This window comes from Podarcis muralis, chromosome 7, assembly GCF_964188315.1.
Source record: "Podarcis muralis chromosome 7, rPodMur119.hap1.1, whole genome shotgun sequence".
Classification (NCBI taxonomy): Eukaryota; Metazoa; Chordata; class Lepidosauria; order Squamata; family Lacertidae; genus Podarcis; species Podarcis muralis.
The window spans coordinates 81,660,160-81,676,944 of record NC_135661.1 but is presented as its reverse complement, the minus strand read 5'-3'; the positions used below and the strand labels follow the sequence as shown (position 1 = coordinate 81,676,944).

The window sequence follows — 16,785 nt, the reverse complement described above, 5'->3', positions numbered from 1 at the left end:
CTGTGAACTGTCATCAGCTCCATTGCTGCTTCCTGACAGATGAGCTAGGCAAAAGCCTGCTCTTTCACATCTGTTTGCTCTGTAGAATTTGCAAATCACTTCTTTGTGCTGTCTCAGTCCACTCTTTCACTTGTACTGGTAATTTACCCTCATCTATCCAGCATCCATTGTCTATGAAAATGTGACATTCCAGGTGTGTTTGTGTCCTCCAGGTTCTTACCGCACGATGCATCTCAAATGCCTTTCTTTAATCTTAGTTTCAGCATTTCCTTATTATGCCAATAAAGCTCAACCCTTGAACTGAGATACAGCTTAGTGCTTTGTTTATCACCCTGGGGGATATCCTGGCTGACTGAATCACCTCTCTCAGTGATAACAACTCTGTGTAGTGCATCTGAGGTCTGTTCCTCATCTCTCTTATTCTCCCACCACCACCACCCTTCCACCCCACCTTTGTCTTATGCGCTACCCTCATCAGTATAAACATACCTTCCTTTCAAACCCATTTACTACTTGTGGTTCCCAGGGACTGTATCCTTGGAATTCTCTGAAAGGGTTCCGAAGGAATTCTTCTCGTTATCCTCCTAAAATTCAGTTCCCATTGCTCCTCGCTGGCGTCGCTTTGCTTCCTTTTAATTAATTGAATTCATTCCCAAATCCAAGAAAACCAATTAAACAAGAGCACCCACACGTGTGATTTAATACAAAAATCAAAAGCATGTCTCTAAATCTGGTAAATCCTGCTACACTACCGGAGGCGTCCCAGGGGACCTTGAGCCATTGGTAATTTTACATCTGTTCGTTTCCTCCTCCACTCCATTTTTTTAAAAAACTGTTTTAACTATTTATTTTACTTTGCTTATAGGACGGCTGAGTGCATTATGAAGTGCAGTCGTGGTGAGGAAACCCCAGCCTCTCAACATCTTAATTTCCCAGAGGCATCTCTACATATAAATGAACATATGCAGATTGCATGCAAATACGTGTCAGGGACCTCCACCCCTGTCCATTCAGTTCCCTAGCAGTGACCCCCCCACACACACACTATCCAATAAACGTCTTGTCCTTCCTCCTAGTGGTTAGGAGGACTCCTCAATAGGTGCCTCTGCAGCTTCTTTGGTGACTCGCCTCCTGCTCTCTTCAAGCAAGCAATGAGAGGAGCAGGCTCACCCTGTCACCGTCTTCCCCAATGTGGGTGACCTCCAGATGTTCTGGATTACAGCCCCCATCAGCTCCTGCTAACACATCAGTGCTGGCTGGAGCTGATGGTACTTGTAATCCCAAACATCTGGAAGGGCACCAGGTTGGGTTAGAGTGCCTTGTCTTCTCTCTCACTCTCTCTCTGAGAGGTGGTGCCGATTTGGCCCAGGAGAAGAGACAAGCTAATGGTCAATGGGCAGGTTAAATGGTGCCTGTTCAGGAAGAGGGCCCAACTAAGAGCATCTTGCCCCAGGACCCTCGGGAACCTCGAAGCATCGCTGTGTGCGGTGCAATTGCCCAGGATGTTCTCCTGCACAGCCTCGTGGAAGAACCCTGGGAAAGCTTTCCTGCTCGTTCCTGCAAATTGCATAAACTTCCCCGACACTTCATTAAAGCACTTAGCTGCACACTCCCCATATTAACATTCCCTTTACAAAAACCCCACAACACCCTATTATGTGACGCCATCAGCAACTGGTGTCCAACCACTTTTCATGGGCAAGGGACGGACACCCGAGATTGAGCACTAATAGGGCTTAAAAGTGACCAGACAACATATAGGTTGGGGAAAAAAAAATCTAATCACCTTGTTTTTGTAAAAAGTCTGGATTATAGCAGTGGCTGGCGCCACTTAATTGTTAATTTCAAAGCATGAGGTCAGTTGCTGTCTCAACTACTCTCATTTCAAAATTTCATTAAATCACAGTTTGCAAATTCCATGTAAATTGCTGCTAAGAAGAGGCCTTTGGAGAGCAGCTGCAGGAAGCTTCTAGCTCACTTGCTTCCTCCTCGAGATGTCTTGCCTGGAAATGCTGCCAAAATGTATCTCCTCCAACACACACACACACACACCCTTTCTGTGTGTTCTCTATAATGCAACAGAGACAACGGTGCCCAAAACAACCCACGGCCCTAGCAATTCAGTACGTAATTCCTTGAACACTTTCGTATAGCAACCTTGAGCTATGCTTTCAAAAGAAGCAGGATTCTGCTTTAAAAGTGACAGGATTTCTGACACACTCCAGAGACAAAGTGCTGCACTTTCCCTAATAACCACACTTGAAGAGACCCTGCCCAGATTTAGGGGCCATGAGGACCCACAAAACATGACCCTCTTTCTGTTTTGTGTGCAGAAACCCTCTCCAATCCAGTCCTGTGGCCTGCAGAAGCCATAGTGGTAGAGAACGCAAGCGTCTCCTTGCAGTGTAACACCTCCAACCGCCTCGATGTCAACGTCACCTGGTTCAAGGACAGTAACCCTGTCCCAGATAAGGCTGTGCTTTCCAACAGGAACCGAAACCTCACTCTAACTGCCGTCTCCAAAGATGAGGAAGGGATGTATACATGTAAAGCTACCAACCCTGTCAGCAATGCCACAAGCAACCCCAGTAAGATTAGCTTGGCATGTAAGTAACCCTGGTTTGAAAATGCTTGGTGGCTCCTTTCTCCTTGCCATTGCTGCATGCATTTGGCAGGGAGGGCATCTGTGAGTCCTAATGGGGATTTCCTCTCTCCCTTGATCTCCCCACCCCTGGTCTTTCTGAAATAAGAGGTGCTGGCGCTCGAAGCATACTTGGAGGCTAGGAGCCCCCTATTCCCTAACCCTGATGTGTGGAGGTAGCTCGTGGGGAGGCGGGAAAAGTACTCTGCAAATGCTAGCAGATGCTGTCTCCTTTATTAATAAAGGCCTGCCTTCTAAAGCTAAGCCATTGAAAATGCCTTCGGAGAGCTGAACCCCAGTGAACACTTTCTCATATTAAGCCCTAAAGCTGGTTGGCCAGCTCTCTTGCTGCATTTGGGGTGGTGCACACATGCGAGGGGCAGGATGACACAAAGGCACCTCTCCCCTGTTTCCACCCCTTGGTCCTGATTCTACTTGCTTTCCTTTCTAGATGGGCCAAATAACGTTAAGCTGAACCAAACAGGAACCGTAACTCTAAAACTAGGTTCCCGTTTGGCTCTGCTGTGTACTGCAGAGTCCCTACCCGAAGCCCAGTTTCGGTGGTTTTTCAATCATACTAATATGAATGTGACGGCGAACACCTTCAGCACAGACTTAACAGCCTGGGAAGATGGAGGCAATTACACCTGCCAGGCTTACAACAGCGTCGTTAAGAAGCTGGCCTCAGCATCTGTCAATGTGAAATTGACAACGCAGGGTGAGTCCCTTGACAAGCCCACATTTGCCTCTTGTCCCACCAGCATTTTGAATGTCCCACAGTCTCCCCCTGGACCTGATTATTTGGAAATGTGGCCAATCCGAGTGGAATTAACAGAGGAGGACGCAACTGACTTTTTTTGCGGGCAGAAAAGGGTGGTATCTAAAGTCAGCTGCACCAAGATCTCATTGAAACTAGTTGAGTGAGTTCATCCTGACAACTCCCCGTGATCTCAGTGGAACTAGGTGGAACTGGATCCAACCCAAAGGTCTTGTTTAGGCTTTCCCTTGCTCCTGCGACTTTCATTATTTAAAAAAACATATACCCTGCCTTTCTAGGCGAGATGGCCACGCAGGACTATTAACAGTGTCACAAAATAAAACACGACAAGCAAGATAAGATATAATCAAACAATAAACTGCGTTAAAAAAATTAAACTTTAACTACAGCCTGAAAACGTAATAGCTTCGGTTTTCCCCACCCCGCATTGTTGCAGCTCTTTACTAGCAAAAGCTTCACCTGCTTGGTTTCTGGGTGTCCGACTGCAGTTTAAAGGCATAGATTACGCAGGGCCAGGGTTAAAAAACAGAAGAGGCAGACCTTGTTATCTATTCTTGCACCTGAATGCTAGGGAAGAACTTTGTGGCACATTTTCTGTGGTCTTTAGTATTCAAGCAGTGAGATGTTTTCTTTTGGAGGAGGAATGATGATCCGGAGATGTGTGGACATTGGTTTAGAAGCTGTTCAGAAGTACAAAAATGATACAGGTTGCCTAGGCATTGTAGAAGGGGTGCCGCAAGTGCAAGCCATGGTTTTTTTTATTCTTCTCATGGGGGGCTACCCATGTTGCTTTATACACCTGGTCTTCCCACATTCTAAATCCCATAGGGAGCCCACATGGGTAGAAAGGGCTGCCTGCTCCAGAAGTTCTCCCTCCACACAGGAGGAGCCACAGGTCATCCGGGATGGAGCCTCCACACACCCTTTGTATCTGTGTTGCCCCTGTACATGTGATGTGTGAAGAGACCTACTGGTTTGCAAGGTACAGAGCTACTCTCTGTGCTGCAGCCTGAGAACCCCATTTCTTGTGGTGGTTCTGGTTTGTTTGTTGGTTGGTTTGTTTGCTTAGCATCATCCATAGGCATGGCGTGAATTTGTTAATATTGACTCACTACCAACCCCCTGGTTACAGGAACAAATTTAGATGTTCGTTAATTTTCATCTTCGTTCTCGGCGTTTGAAAAGTCCAACAGCTTCCTCTTACATACATCAGACCAAAATGCGACACAATCTCTCAGCTTAGAGCTGCAAATTTGCAGCAAATAAGAAGCGGCCTTTAAGATGCAGAAAGATTGGAAACCTAAGTGTAATATAAGCAGCTGTATATTGCTTTTTATTAGATATTGTTATTTTTATTAAATTGTTATTTTTTGTAATTGTGCTTTTAGCAATTGTAAGTTTTTAAACTGTATATAATGTTGTATTTTAAATTGCTGTAATCCACCCTGGGACTGTAGGGTGAAGGACAGATTATTATTATTAATAATAATAATAGTCATAGAATAATATGAACCAGAAACAGATTCCCTTCTTCTCCTGTGAGTGTGCATCAGAGGGCTCCAAAATCATTTGACCGTGGTGTGTTTCACACGGAACGCTAGGCCAAAGTATGACTAAGTATTAATGAGCAAGCGTGTGCGTTGCTCAACACTAGGGTTGCCATATTTCAAAGGTTGTTGAGCTTTTTTTGGCAATGTCCAGGAAATTCCAGACATATGGCAACCCTACTCAACACTATCTAGAGCTAAGCCATGGTTTGTCATAGCACATGGTCCAAACCCAGGCTCGTGACATGTCTTCCTCTAACAAACCACAAGCTGTAAGCCAAGAGCAAACCTTGGCTACAGCCCATGGTTGGTTTGGAGTGAGACAAAGCACCAGCCCAGGTACACACAAACCATGACTTAGCTCCTGGTAGGAGAGCAGCAGCCAGGCTAGGGAGGAGGTAGCCATCACCACTTGAATAACCGAATAACCTCTGAGTAGATATGGTTAGGGACTGCACTGTTAGTTTTGGTTTACAAAGCCCTATAGAGCTTGGGATGAGGATATTTGCAGGACTTCCTCCTCCCGAGTAGGCTGCCCACGTCACTATGGCTTAAAGATGGGAACCCCCAACCATATCAGACCTTTATGAAGGTTACATTCATAAAAGTCGAGAGGGCCTTTTCTGTTGTGGCCCCTACCGTGTGGATTGCTCACTCTCCCTATTAGGCCAGCCTGGCTGCTTTTGCCAGCCGTTAAAGATCTGTCTCTTTGCCCTGGCCTTGCCTGACTGACCTCTAGTACTTGGCTGGTTTTTCTGGTTTTGTTGAATCCCATAAGGTTTCTGGGTTGTGAACCGTTTTGCTATTACGGCAAATGAAACGAGCTGTAGAATTTTTAAAAAATTAATCCTAAGGCCAGCGCTTGTGAGGAAAGGGGATATGAAGTGAAAGTTTGAGAAGCCTCGCTGCACCCATACCACATATAAACTTGGGGTAAAGTTGCCTCCTCTTTTTTCACTCCTGCCCCTTTGCTTTGTTAACAGCACTCAGACCATGCAGAAAACACGCTGGTGAAGTTTTCCCCACCACCACTTACCTCCATGCCATTAAAAAGTTCACTGTCTGAATTTCTGTTTGTCAGAGTGACATTGAAGGCACAGGAGCTAGGGACACTAAAATAAATCAACAGATGGCAACCTTGGATAGAGGTTCCAAAAGACTGATTTAGTAAAGGGAAAGGGGCATTACGGTCATAGAGTTGGTTTTCTTTGCGGGGGGGCGGGGAACTTCTGCATATCAACCTAAGCATGTTGTGCTTCCTTTTTCTGGTTATTTGGCTATAACTTTTGATAGAATACAGATAATTGAACAAACTTTGTTGCATTACACTCTTCATTAAATTATCTTTCCATTGATATATAATTTTATGGTCTTACTCCCCCCCCCCCCCCAAAAAAAAATTGGTGTTATGAGACATCTCATCTCGGAAATACACTTTTCCCAGAAGGTTTCCATAATTTTGGCCACTAGTGTATACTGTACTTTCCAAAGTTCACGATTCCTCTTGTTCACCTCTTCCAGAATCAACTCCACCAGGTTCGGGTCTCACTCCAGGACAAATTGTTGGAATTGTCATAGGTTGTGTGCTTGGAGTAGCACTCATTGGAGGTCTGGGATATTTCCTGTTCACCAAGACTGCCTTGGGGTAAGTTTGCCATCCCGTTCATCTTGGATTGGGGTTCCCTATTTGCCATCTGAATTTACCATCTCCCCAGCTTCTCTAGGACCTTCCTGCTCTATTTACCTGGTTTGATTGGTCTCTCTGCTCACGCTCGGGGTTTGAGGCTGTCTCAGGGGTGCGGGTTCCTTTCCTGTCTCTCCAGCCTGGGTCGGAGCCCTGTCTTACACATCTCTTGGAAGAACCAAGTGTGTCCTGCTGTTCATGCCTCCCAGCCAAAGCACAGACACTAGCCCGGGTTGCCAGATTCAAGATGGGACAGGGGAAGAAACTTCTGCTTCCACTGTGACACTTGGAAAGAACTTGAATAAGTTGCAGGGGCTGAAATTTCCCGCTTCTGTATAGCCTGTCAAAAGACACAGAAGGTCTGCCCTCTGTTGAATCTGGTGACCCCAAAAGCACACACATTTATTTACTGATTTATAAATAAATTTATTTATTATAACAAATATGTCTATACTGCTGTAATATAACAAATATATCAAAGCGGTGTACATCAATAAAAGCATAAAATCATACAGTGAGACCACTAAAAGCATTCAAAAAGTTTAAAACACACATATGGAGCGAATGGATAATTATGATTGGATAGACCCTTTTTTAAAAGTGTAAAGTCTTAAGCATTGTTGATGACATGTTTAGGCAACAATATTAAGTATGGACCTGCCAAACTTTCAGCTATCAGGGACCCTGAAAAGTCAAATACATATGTAAGTGGGGAGATCGTAAGGGGTGGGGTAGGATGATGATAGTGGCAAAATTTCAAAGACTGATGGTGTTCACGGGAGGAGAAAATTTGTCTCCTGAACTCAGAACAGACGTATAAAGGTCGGGGGCATGTCTGAAAGACAGAGAGACTGGGGGTGCGGGTTCAGATCATCTCCAACACTTGCCAATTAAGCCATAAGCAATGGAAGATGAAACAAGACTGGCCCATGGCTACTGGTTTTTGCTCATACCCACATAGGGATGTGCCCTAGGCCAATTCTCAGTTCACACAGGGAAACAGCGAGGCCCCCCCAAGGCCTTGCCAGTGCCCTTTTATGACCAGTTGAGGACCCTTCAACTCCGTAGATGTTGATGGACTACAACTTGCATCATCCCTGACTAGTGGCCCTGTTAGCTGGGAATCATGGGAGATGTAGTCCAGCAGCTTCTGAAGGGCCGGAGGTTGCCTGTGAACTGAGTGAGCTCTTTAGAACGTGTCCCAGAATTCCCTGCAATTTACCGGGGTTTCCTTTGCTGGCACACGAGGGCTCCCTTTGCAAACAGGTCAATACGGGGAAGGTTCTGTCAGTGTAGAAAGTTTGGAAACCACCACTGGTGTGGCCAAGGGCAAGATAAAAAATTGGATGGATGACAATGTGGCACAATGAAAGCAAATGAGATTTATTATTTCACGTGACTGGTCACTAGTATAGGACGAGGGGTAATGTGCTGGTTCTGTTGTTGGGGGGGAGACCCCCCTGCTTGCTATAGGATCAAACAGTGTCTGCTGTTTACCTAGGAGGACGGAACAACACTCATCTAATGGAAACATACCCTCAGCTCCCGGCCGCAGTAAGTATCAGCCCAACGGGCTGGGCCGGGGTCTGTGTGACGCGTGTTGTGTGCTCTATGTTACTCTCCCCGGCCACCATCACCCCGTTTAGGCTGAGCCTTTATAGTTCACGAAGAAGGTAGATGGACTTCCCATGCACTTCTGTGCCAAAGCATGGGCAAGTAGGACCGCTCCATCCCCAACCCAGATGCATCGTGGGAAACTCCTGCTTAATCCGTTTCATGGGAGCGGGGAGAAAGGACTTCACAGCTGCTCCAGCTCCCATTTCCAAGAGACTGGCTGGGGGAATCTCTTCCCTGACCCCTCCTGGGGATGGCAAAGGAAGCTGCTGTTTTCTGTGGAGTGTGGGTATCTTCCTGTCCCCTGTCGCCCTCTCTGCCCACCCCACAAAAACCCTTCATCGTCTTTTTGGGATTCCTGCTGTGGCTCTGTAGCCAGCCTGGTGGTGGAAAAGCTCACGAGAGGGGACTTGCAGGAGGTGATGGGGCTCGCCAGACTGGTCTCTCCAGAGAACAGCTATTTCTGCCCTCTGCACCGCCAACGTAATTTTCCTGGAATCAAGTCTATCCAAGACCGTTCTTTGCCTGCCTCTTTAATCATGCTTGGGCTTTGGTGCGAAGCAAGGAACGGAAGTGAAGAATTGAGGGGTGAGGGTGGAAGCAGGTGGCTCCCTTCCTCTACTCCCTACATTGGCCTTGGAGTGCTCAGGTGGACTCAGCACAGGTAGGAAGATGCAGCAGGTGGGGCTGGAGCAAGGGGGAAGGGTGTGAGATGGGGGAAAGACTGGAGTGAGGAGGGGACGGTCCACATGCACACACACATCCCCTCTCCTGTCCCACCTGTCCAGCTGATGGACTGCTACCTTGCTCACCTTTGGTCCCCACCCTGCATTCAGCTCTCACCTGGGGCTCCTAGAAGCTGTCAGCAGGCGACAGCAACCACACCCTGGAAACGGCTTCAACTGGCCGGCTAAACCAGGTGGGGGTAGCCAATGGGTCTCACACCCTCAGTGAGCTAGGGACTTTTCCCTGCATGCGAAGACAGACTCTGGCAGACGAGATCAAAAGCTGGTCCAACGGTCAAGAAGGCAGTTTCTGCACGTGCTGTCGAGGGAAGTGAGGGGCAGATGGGGCTCATCCATCTGGGATGGGAGCCCATCTAGGAGAAGGAAAACTCTGATCCTAAACCTCTGCTGCCTTGTGGGATATCTTCGGGAGAAGAACAGACTCAGGAGTAAACCCTACACAAATCCAGAGTGGAGTCCCTAAAACGGTTGGCGTTGTACAACTCCTGCAGCCTCGCTGGTGCCAAATGTCTTGCTCTGCTTTCCTTTGGACCACATCAGCGAGGCCAAGAGGGCAGTCTGGTCATGTGGGCAGCTCAGGACCTCTAGGCACACTTGGATGCTGCTCGCGCAGCGCTTGGATGTCACTCCCAGAGGCGCACTGTCTCTCAAGACAGACAGATGCCTAAACACGCGTTGCTCATGTCTGCCATGTTGTAGGATTGCCAGTCTGGGCTCAGTGTAGGCTTCTGGGGTTTTAAGAGCTTCCCCAAGAGAATGTTTACCTGCTAGGCCTTCCCCCCTCCCCTTTCACTAAACTGTGGTTTAGTGAAAGTAGCAGCTGTTCATACCCGCTGGACCTCTCCTTTCTAAGCAGCCCTAAATGTGGGGGTAGCTAAGCTGTGCCCCCCCCCCCCGCAGATCCTGTTGGACTCTCCTGTTGGTAGCCCAGCAATGTCTGGATGGCACATGGTCAAAGAGGTCAGCCCTAAAGGAATACGGCCCTTTAGGAGATTCCTGATCCCAAGGGGGAAATACTGGCCAGGCACCTTCATCGCTTACCACATTACTAATCCAGCTCACCCCATTTGTCCTGTCTGCTTCCGCTAATCCAGTGGGAGTCCCCGCCCCACTGTGGTCCAAGGGCAGAGGGTTGTGGGTTTTCAGTGTCTCCTGCTTGGCTCCCGTGGGCTTGTGTTCAGGCTCTGTCTGTTGTACCTGCCAGTTCCCTGATACTCTTTCTCTGTCCTGTCTCTGTCATTTCAGACCAGGGCGTCACTGACACCAAACCCACACCGGTAAGGACGGAATCATGATATTGAAGTCCGTATCATGATATTGGCTTCATAATTGTTGACCTGGCAATATCTTGCAAATCATCGTGTGTGTGTGTGTGTGTGTGTGTTTGTGTGTGTGCTATCCAAAAATCACAATGTGGGGGAAACCGTGAAGCCGGCCAATGCCTCAACATAGCTCCATCCTTATTTCAGACATTGTGATATATCGGTACATTGCGATGTTTAGCTGGTGATATATCAGATATCGCCCAGCGCTAGAGAGGTCTGGGGGCTTCCTGAGCCCATTCCCAATCCTGGAACAAGGAAGCAGCCCCAACTCTTTCACCTGCTAACAGCAGCTTCATCTGCAGAACGTAGCAATGTGACAACGACTCAAGTTCTTGATGGGGACAAGAAGTTTGGATTGCCTTAATGGTGGCAAACAGTCCTTCATTAGAGATTTCCAGGCAGAAGCTGCACTGGTCCACCTAGCACAGATGCTGTAGTAGTGGATTTCTTGCATCAGCAGGTCGTGGGATGGATGACCCCTGAGGTCCCTTCCAAATTTTCAAAAGCATTATCATGCTTAACAAACAATCTGCCTCTCCCCACCCTTGTGTTCTGGCCACTTGGTATCCTAGCCCTAATGATCCTGGATTCTGGCCTGAGAGGTGAGTGGACTTTGGTGCCCCTACAGCCAAACTACCCTGGGGATGTCTTGCTTGCTCCAGGGTAAGTGAGGTAAGTCTGTACAGTCTGCTGGTCAACGTAGAGTTTAATTTTACCACACTTCTAGCACCTCCGAGGGAATTAGATGTGTCTCTCTCAGAGCAGGAGGAGAGGGCTCCCTAAAGGGGAACTAGGAGCTAGTTGCTAGGAGATTCATCAGCTTCTCTTTGGCCTCCACCTCACCTGTTTGGAACGGCCTCCCCCGGGAGATGGTGGACTCTCCTTCCGTGGAGGTTTTTGAGCAGAGGTTGGGTGGTCATCTGTCAAGGATGCTTTAGCTGACATTCCTGCATTGCAGGACCCTTGAGGTCCCTTCCGATTCTACAATTCTGTGATTCCCTCGTCACGTGCAAGTAGAATTGCCACCTTTTAAGATGGACCTGCTCATGTGCAGTGGGTAGGGGGCTTGGGGCTCAGGTGGTGCTGGCTAAAGGCTTAGCCACCCTTACCTTTTGCCCTTCTCTTTCCAGGCACAGGTCCACGCTTTAAAACTCCAAGTCTGAGAGCTCTTTTCTTTTGCCCCGGAGCTTTCCCCGCAAAATCTAACTATTTGAAGCTGAAGCGCAACGAATGGCCATTCAAGTTTTCTGTGGGTTGCCATTTGCTCCAATTCAGCTTTAAAGAGCAGGTTCTTGTGCAGAAAGCTATGGATAAAAAAAAAAAAAAGGATGCTTGGACACAGAGCTTTATAGTGTGGACCGTTCCTGGAAAGCGTGGAGGAAAAGTTAAGTGTGGATAAGCTGTAAGTGTTGGCCAGCAGAGGAGGAAGACCAGAGCAAAACAACCAGTAGCAAAATACAGAGAACCTAGTAAGCTTAAAAGTAATCTTAATTGCGCAGATGGTTAAATTCCAATGAAATGTGTTTCAAAATATCAAAATAAGAGTTTAGTTCTTGGCTGTTACCCTGGTACTTTTACACTCGCTGGCTGGATCACTGGAAGTCTGATGTTTCCTGAGTAACAGATAGATTATCGATTGCATGCTTTTCCTTCTAACCTTGCAAGTGAAAAGGCCTGCGCCTTGCTGTGTGCTGCTGTTTGCTTTTCTTAATTCCAATGAAAGCTGGAGATTCGGGGAAGGGCCTTTCAAGATCCCAGGAGGGGCTGCTCCCCCCACAGGCCCACCTGTGGCAAGGGCCCTGCCTTCGAACTTTCCTTTGCTCCCTCTGACTCCTTCTTGTGGTCTCTTGCAGGGTGAAGAGGACATACAATATTCAACACTAGCCTTCAAGGCCAACCACCCTCCTCAGCCACAGCCAGCGGCCACCCGGCCTTTGGAAAGCAACATAATATACTCAGAAATCAAGAAGAAATGATCAGAGATGAATCTCCCCTAATGGGCTCACCAGTGCAAACATCCCCTATGACTCACCTCTGCTTCATTTGCCTGGATTTTATTTTGGTTGTGGGGGGGGGTTAAAAAAAACTGTTGCCTCTTCTGAAGATAAGACTATCGGTTCCTCCCTTACACACACACACACACACACACACACACACCCCTCAAGTGGTTCTCCTCTACTAACCCGCTGAGCTGAAAACAAAAAAGGAGAAGTTTGTCTCCACGCCCTGCCACCTGGTGTAATTGAGGGTAGGGTTTGGAATGGAACCAAACTGTTTGAAAGCAGGCCTTTCTTCCACCCACCCTGCCGTGGCTGGCATGCATGACAAGAGGGAGGCTGTTTCATCCTTGGATCTGTGTGGGGAGAAACTAGAAACATTTTAGATACCTCTTTTCCCTTTCACTCTCTCTCTCTCTCTCTTCCCATCCTGCTATCGTTTCGCTTCCTGGCTGTGCCAAACCTCCCCTCTTTCTCCTGTCCCTCGGGTTGTGGTGTCGCTAGGCAGCGGTGTGGCTGCTGCTCCCTCAGGCCTACCCCAGACACCACAAGCCCTCCCTGAGGGAGCTGGATTCCAGGCACCGGCGAAGAAAGAGCTCGATATCCGGGAAAGTGTGCACTGGGAAACAGGCTGGTGTGGCAGCTGTGTCCAGGGCCAGCCTGGACTGGAGAGGACCTTCGCTCCTGATGCCTCCATCTGACTCCAGATACTTCTGAGCTTAATTCTTTTTTGAGGAGGCATAAAACTTGCTTGGGGGTCAGGCCAGACCCGTGGACCCCTCTTACTGTCCAGAATGAACTGGCAACATCTCAACAAGACAGCAAACACCCCTTGCCCTGCAGTCTGGCTTTCGGCTTCAGCTATTCTTTTGTTCATGTGAATTTGAAAGTGCCCTATGTGTGGATATGGAACTCGGGGTGACATGTGGGTGGGAGGGAGGATTTGTGGTGGCAAAGCCATAATTATTTCTCCTCTACCTTGTATCTTGTATTTCCCCTCTCCTCCACCACCACCACCCTGTTTCTCGTGATTAACAACCAAATTCAGTCTATAACAGAAGGAGCAAGATGCTTTTGCAGAGCAGATTGGTTAAGCACATCAGGGCTGCTATAGAACATGGGGTGAGTTGAGGCGTCTTGAATAGATTCCCTTCCATGTTTCTCCAGCTACGTGGTGTCTAGAAATGGAAGAGAACTGTGCCAAATGTCTGGAGGCTTAGAGCACTGGATAGGGGTTAGGAAGCCACCACTCGTGGAAGAGGAATAGATCCGATGTCTCCCCGTGTCCCCTGGGCGACCGCAGAGCCAGTGGGCAAAGCACTGGGGTCGGTTGCAAGAACCGTGACGCTCACTGAGCAGCCTTGAGCAAGTTAACCACCCCTCAGACTAACCTCCTTTGCAGAATCATTGTGGGGCTATAGTAAGATAAGGCTATAACAATAATAATTCCTGGAGCCAGCAGGGGGGGGGGGACGGGGTCTCAGGAGATTAATTTATTTTAATTGCAGGTGTAGAATCAGGGACAGGGGGTTCTGCATTCTAGATTAGCTCAACTCCCACGCTGCAAAGAAATGTCTCAGGGCAGGCGAACTGCAAAATTCAACGAAGTGTGGTGAGGAAGAATGGAGGAGGGCGCTTAGCAGCGAGCAGTTGTCCGTTTTGCTTCAAACATCAGCACCGGTTTTGCAACTAGCCAGCTTTTAGCTAATGGGGCAGACATGCCAGGCACTGTTGATGTTAGCCTGAGCCAAAGGCAGACCTCGTAAAATCTCTGATAGGAACGAGAGGGGAATCCCATGCCTTCTGCTCCCTCGTTGTGTTGTTTGGGTGTGCGTTTTCCTCCTCCACCACCCCACGCCGAAAGTTTGTCATCTTCGACTGAGAGTGCCCCTCTGCTGCGATAGCATCTCGTACACTCTGGGCCTCGCTAATCGCTGGGTGTGGCTGGAAGACGGCATGTATTCACGTTAAGCTTCAGGACGGAAGGACAATGGAGCAGTGTTTGGAACAAGCGCCGGGCTCATCATGCCCCAGTTAACCCATGCGTCGTTCTCCCATCTTGAGGAGGCCTGGCACAGTCGTCTGCAATGAAGGAACCCCCACAAAAGAAAGCTTGTCTCCCTCTTGCATCCGGTTGGCACCGGGCCTTTGGAATGATTACTCGGTGTCCTGCGGGACAGGAGAAGCGGCGAAGGCCGCTCAGATATGAGCGAGAGTGCAGAATTGGAGATGGAACGCAAAGCTGATGATTGTGGAAATTTGGGCTGTTATTCTGGTTGTAAAATGATGAATAATTTTGTTTTTAATAATAATGATAATAATAAATTGAGAATGGAAAAGACTTTTGTGTACATTGTGGAGGGGGAGGCAGGACCGGCCTGCCCGTGAGGCAAGGATACCCAGGGGCAACAGATCCAGCCTCCAAGGAATGTACCACCCGCTGTTACTGCTCCAGCTGCAGCACACCCCAGATTCAGTGGCCTCTTAGAGAGGTGCTGCTAGTCTCCTTCTCATATGCTTGTTCCTGATGAAGGTCTTTATTCCCACCTTGTTCCTGGCCGGGGAAGGGGCACCATTTTGTGGTTTGCCTCAGGTGCCAAAATGTATTGGGGTAGCCCTAGGGGGAAGTTGCTGTCAACTTACAGATTTGAAAATAAGGGGCCAGCAGCCTCGGAAATAAGGGATCAGCAGCCAAAATAAGGGATTTTAGTCAACCAGCTCCTTTCCCCCATAAAAGTGCATGCCTGCCCTAGATCTTGCACCAAGCAAGACCCTGCTTATCTAGCTGTGCATGCTAAAGTCGTAAGGGATGCCTCGGGCGGCTGAAGCAACGATAGTTCTCTCCTCGCTGGCCCTTTAAAGAAGAGGGTGAGCCCTGCCGCCCAACAGGATGGGCCGGACACGGTTACCTCCGCCTGCTTAGAGCTCCCAAAGTCTCGCTGGAATCCGGGGGGGGGGGGGGGCTAGCTGGCTGCTTTTCATTCAGGGAAGGAAGCCCCCAGATGGCACCATAGTCACGCCCCGTAGGCGGATTGCCTCCGCCCCCGAGTGCACATCATCTTTGCAGCTCCTGGTGTGCCCTGGGAGTTACGTGTGTTGGGTGGCGGGTGCTGCGACTCTCCAACATGCTGACATTCTCCCCTGAAGGCGCACTCCTCCCTTATCTCCTGAGACAGACAGATGCTCACCGAGGCCCTGCTGTGATGTAAGCAGACCCTTGTGGGGATGGGTCTTATCCGTGGGGGTGGCTGGGAGGTGGGGGTAGTAGCCCTTTTCTCCCAGGCAGCATTGAAACCCGGGAAATCTACGGGATATCATCAGTCCGGGACAGCAGCAGGAAACGGCGCTGGGATAAGGGAGTTTCCCGCCAAATAAGGGACGCTTGACAGCTATGGGGGAAGCATTAGGATCCCGTAACTTGACAGGGGACAAAAATAAGACTTTTCTTGTTCCTGGGCCTTTAGCAACAGTTTGATCTGCTGAAATTGGGCAGTGAAGCTTTTCACTCACATGATGACATGCAAATGAATCTCTGCTAATCAGGCTGCTGCTAAGAGTAACGGGAGCAGCAGCAATGCAGCAGGAAGCTTTGATGAGAATGTGTCAGGCAGGCTGGCCTGCACAACTCATGACCCATTAAGAATGGCTTTCCGCCTGGAAGCTAGCTAACCTGCTTTTACTGCCTGCCCGAGACTGCAGACATGAGGGAGCGATGAGATAGCATCTCGCGCTCTTGCAGGACACAATGCATGGGTGTTAGATTGCATAAGCCTTTGTCGCTCAGACGTTTCATGAGTCTGGTGTGCGGTGGTATTCTGCTTGGCCAATCAACCAGGCAAGCGTTTTCCTCCACTTCCTGACTGTCCTGCAGCCCATAGATGCAGCTTGTCTTGCAAGGTCCCTGGTCTCTAGAATGTGATGCCATCGCAACTCACCTTTCCCCGCTCCTCCTCATGCCCTCCCACCCATCAGAGGTGCTCCTCACCGCCTTCCCTTTGACCCTTGCAGTTACATCACAGTTTTCTGTCGCTTTGCATCTTTGGGAGTTTGCATAAACTGAAAGTCAGCAGGGCAGCTTTTCTCACTGCCGCACCTGCATGTCAGTAAAGATTTTGCATGTCAAATATCTTCCAGTGTTAGGTCTGTGAAGAGCAATTACTGGAAATCACAAATGCGGGCCAGTGGGGGGAGAGAATGTGGTTAAATTAATGTCCTGGTGGATTGGTGGGCTTCCCATAGGCGTCTTCCTATTTTCTTTAAAAAAAACCTTGGGTGCTTTTTTAGGGGGGTGCCACAAGCCTTATAACAGGGGTAGGTAACCTAAGGCCCGGGGGCTGGATCCGGCCCAATCGCCTTCTCAATCCGGCCCACAGACCGTCCGGGAATCTGTGTTTTTACATGAGTAGAATGTGTCCTTTTATTTAAGCTGCATCTCTGGGTTATTTGTGGGGCA

The 16,785-nt window shown here is 48.7% G+C and overlaps 1 protein-coding gene across 13 annotated transcripts in view; it reads left to right on the top strand.

Annotated features, from left to right (window-relative positions):
* LOC114603344 (hemicentin-1-like) overlaps positions 1 to 14,673 on the top strand; it is a 136,442-nt gene extending 121,769 nt beyond the window's left edge. For 7 of the 13 annotated variants that reach the window (XM_077932215.1, XM_077932214.1, XM_077932223.1 and 4 more), the window contains 6 exons: positions 2,334 to 2,606; positions 3,093 to 3,359; positions 6,488 to 6,611; positions 8,152 to 8,204; positions 10,256 to 10,287; positions 12,189 to 14,673. In XM_077932215.1, coding sequence (XP_077788341.1) covers positions 2,334 to 2,606; positions 3,093 to 3,359; positions 6,488 to 6,611; positions 8,152 to 8,204; positions 10,256 to 10,287; positions 12,189 to 12,311 — 872 coding nt within the window. In that variant the 3' untranslated portion in view covers positions 12,312 to 14,673. The remainder of the gene's footprint in view (positions 1 to 2,333; positions 2,607 to 3,092; positions 3,360 to 6,487; positions 6,612 to 8,151; positions 8,205 to 10,255; positions 10,288 to 12,188) is intronic. The other 6 variants (XM_077932217.1, XM_077932219.1, XM_077932224.1 and 3 more) reach the window with 6 other exon arrangements.
* The last annotated feature ends 2,112 nt before the right edge of the window (positions 14,674 to 16,785 follow it).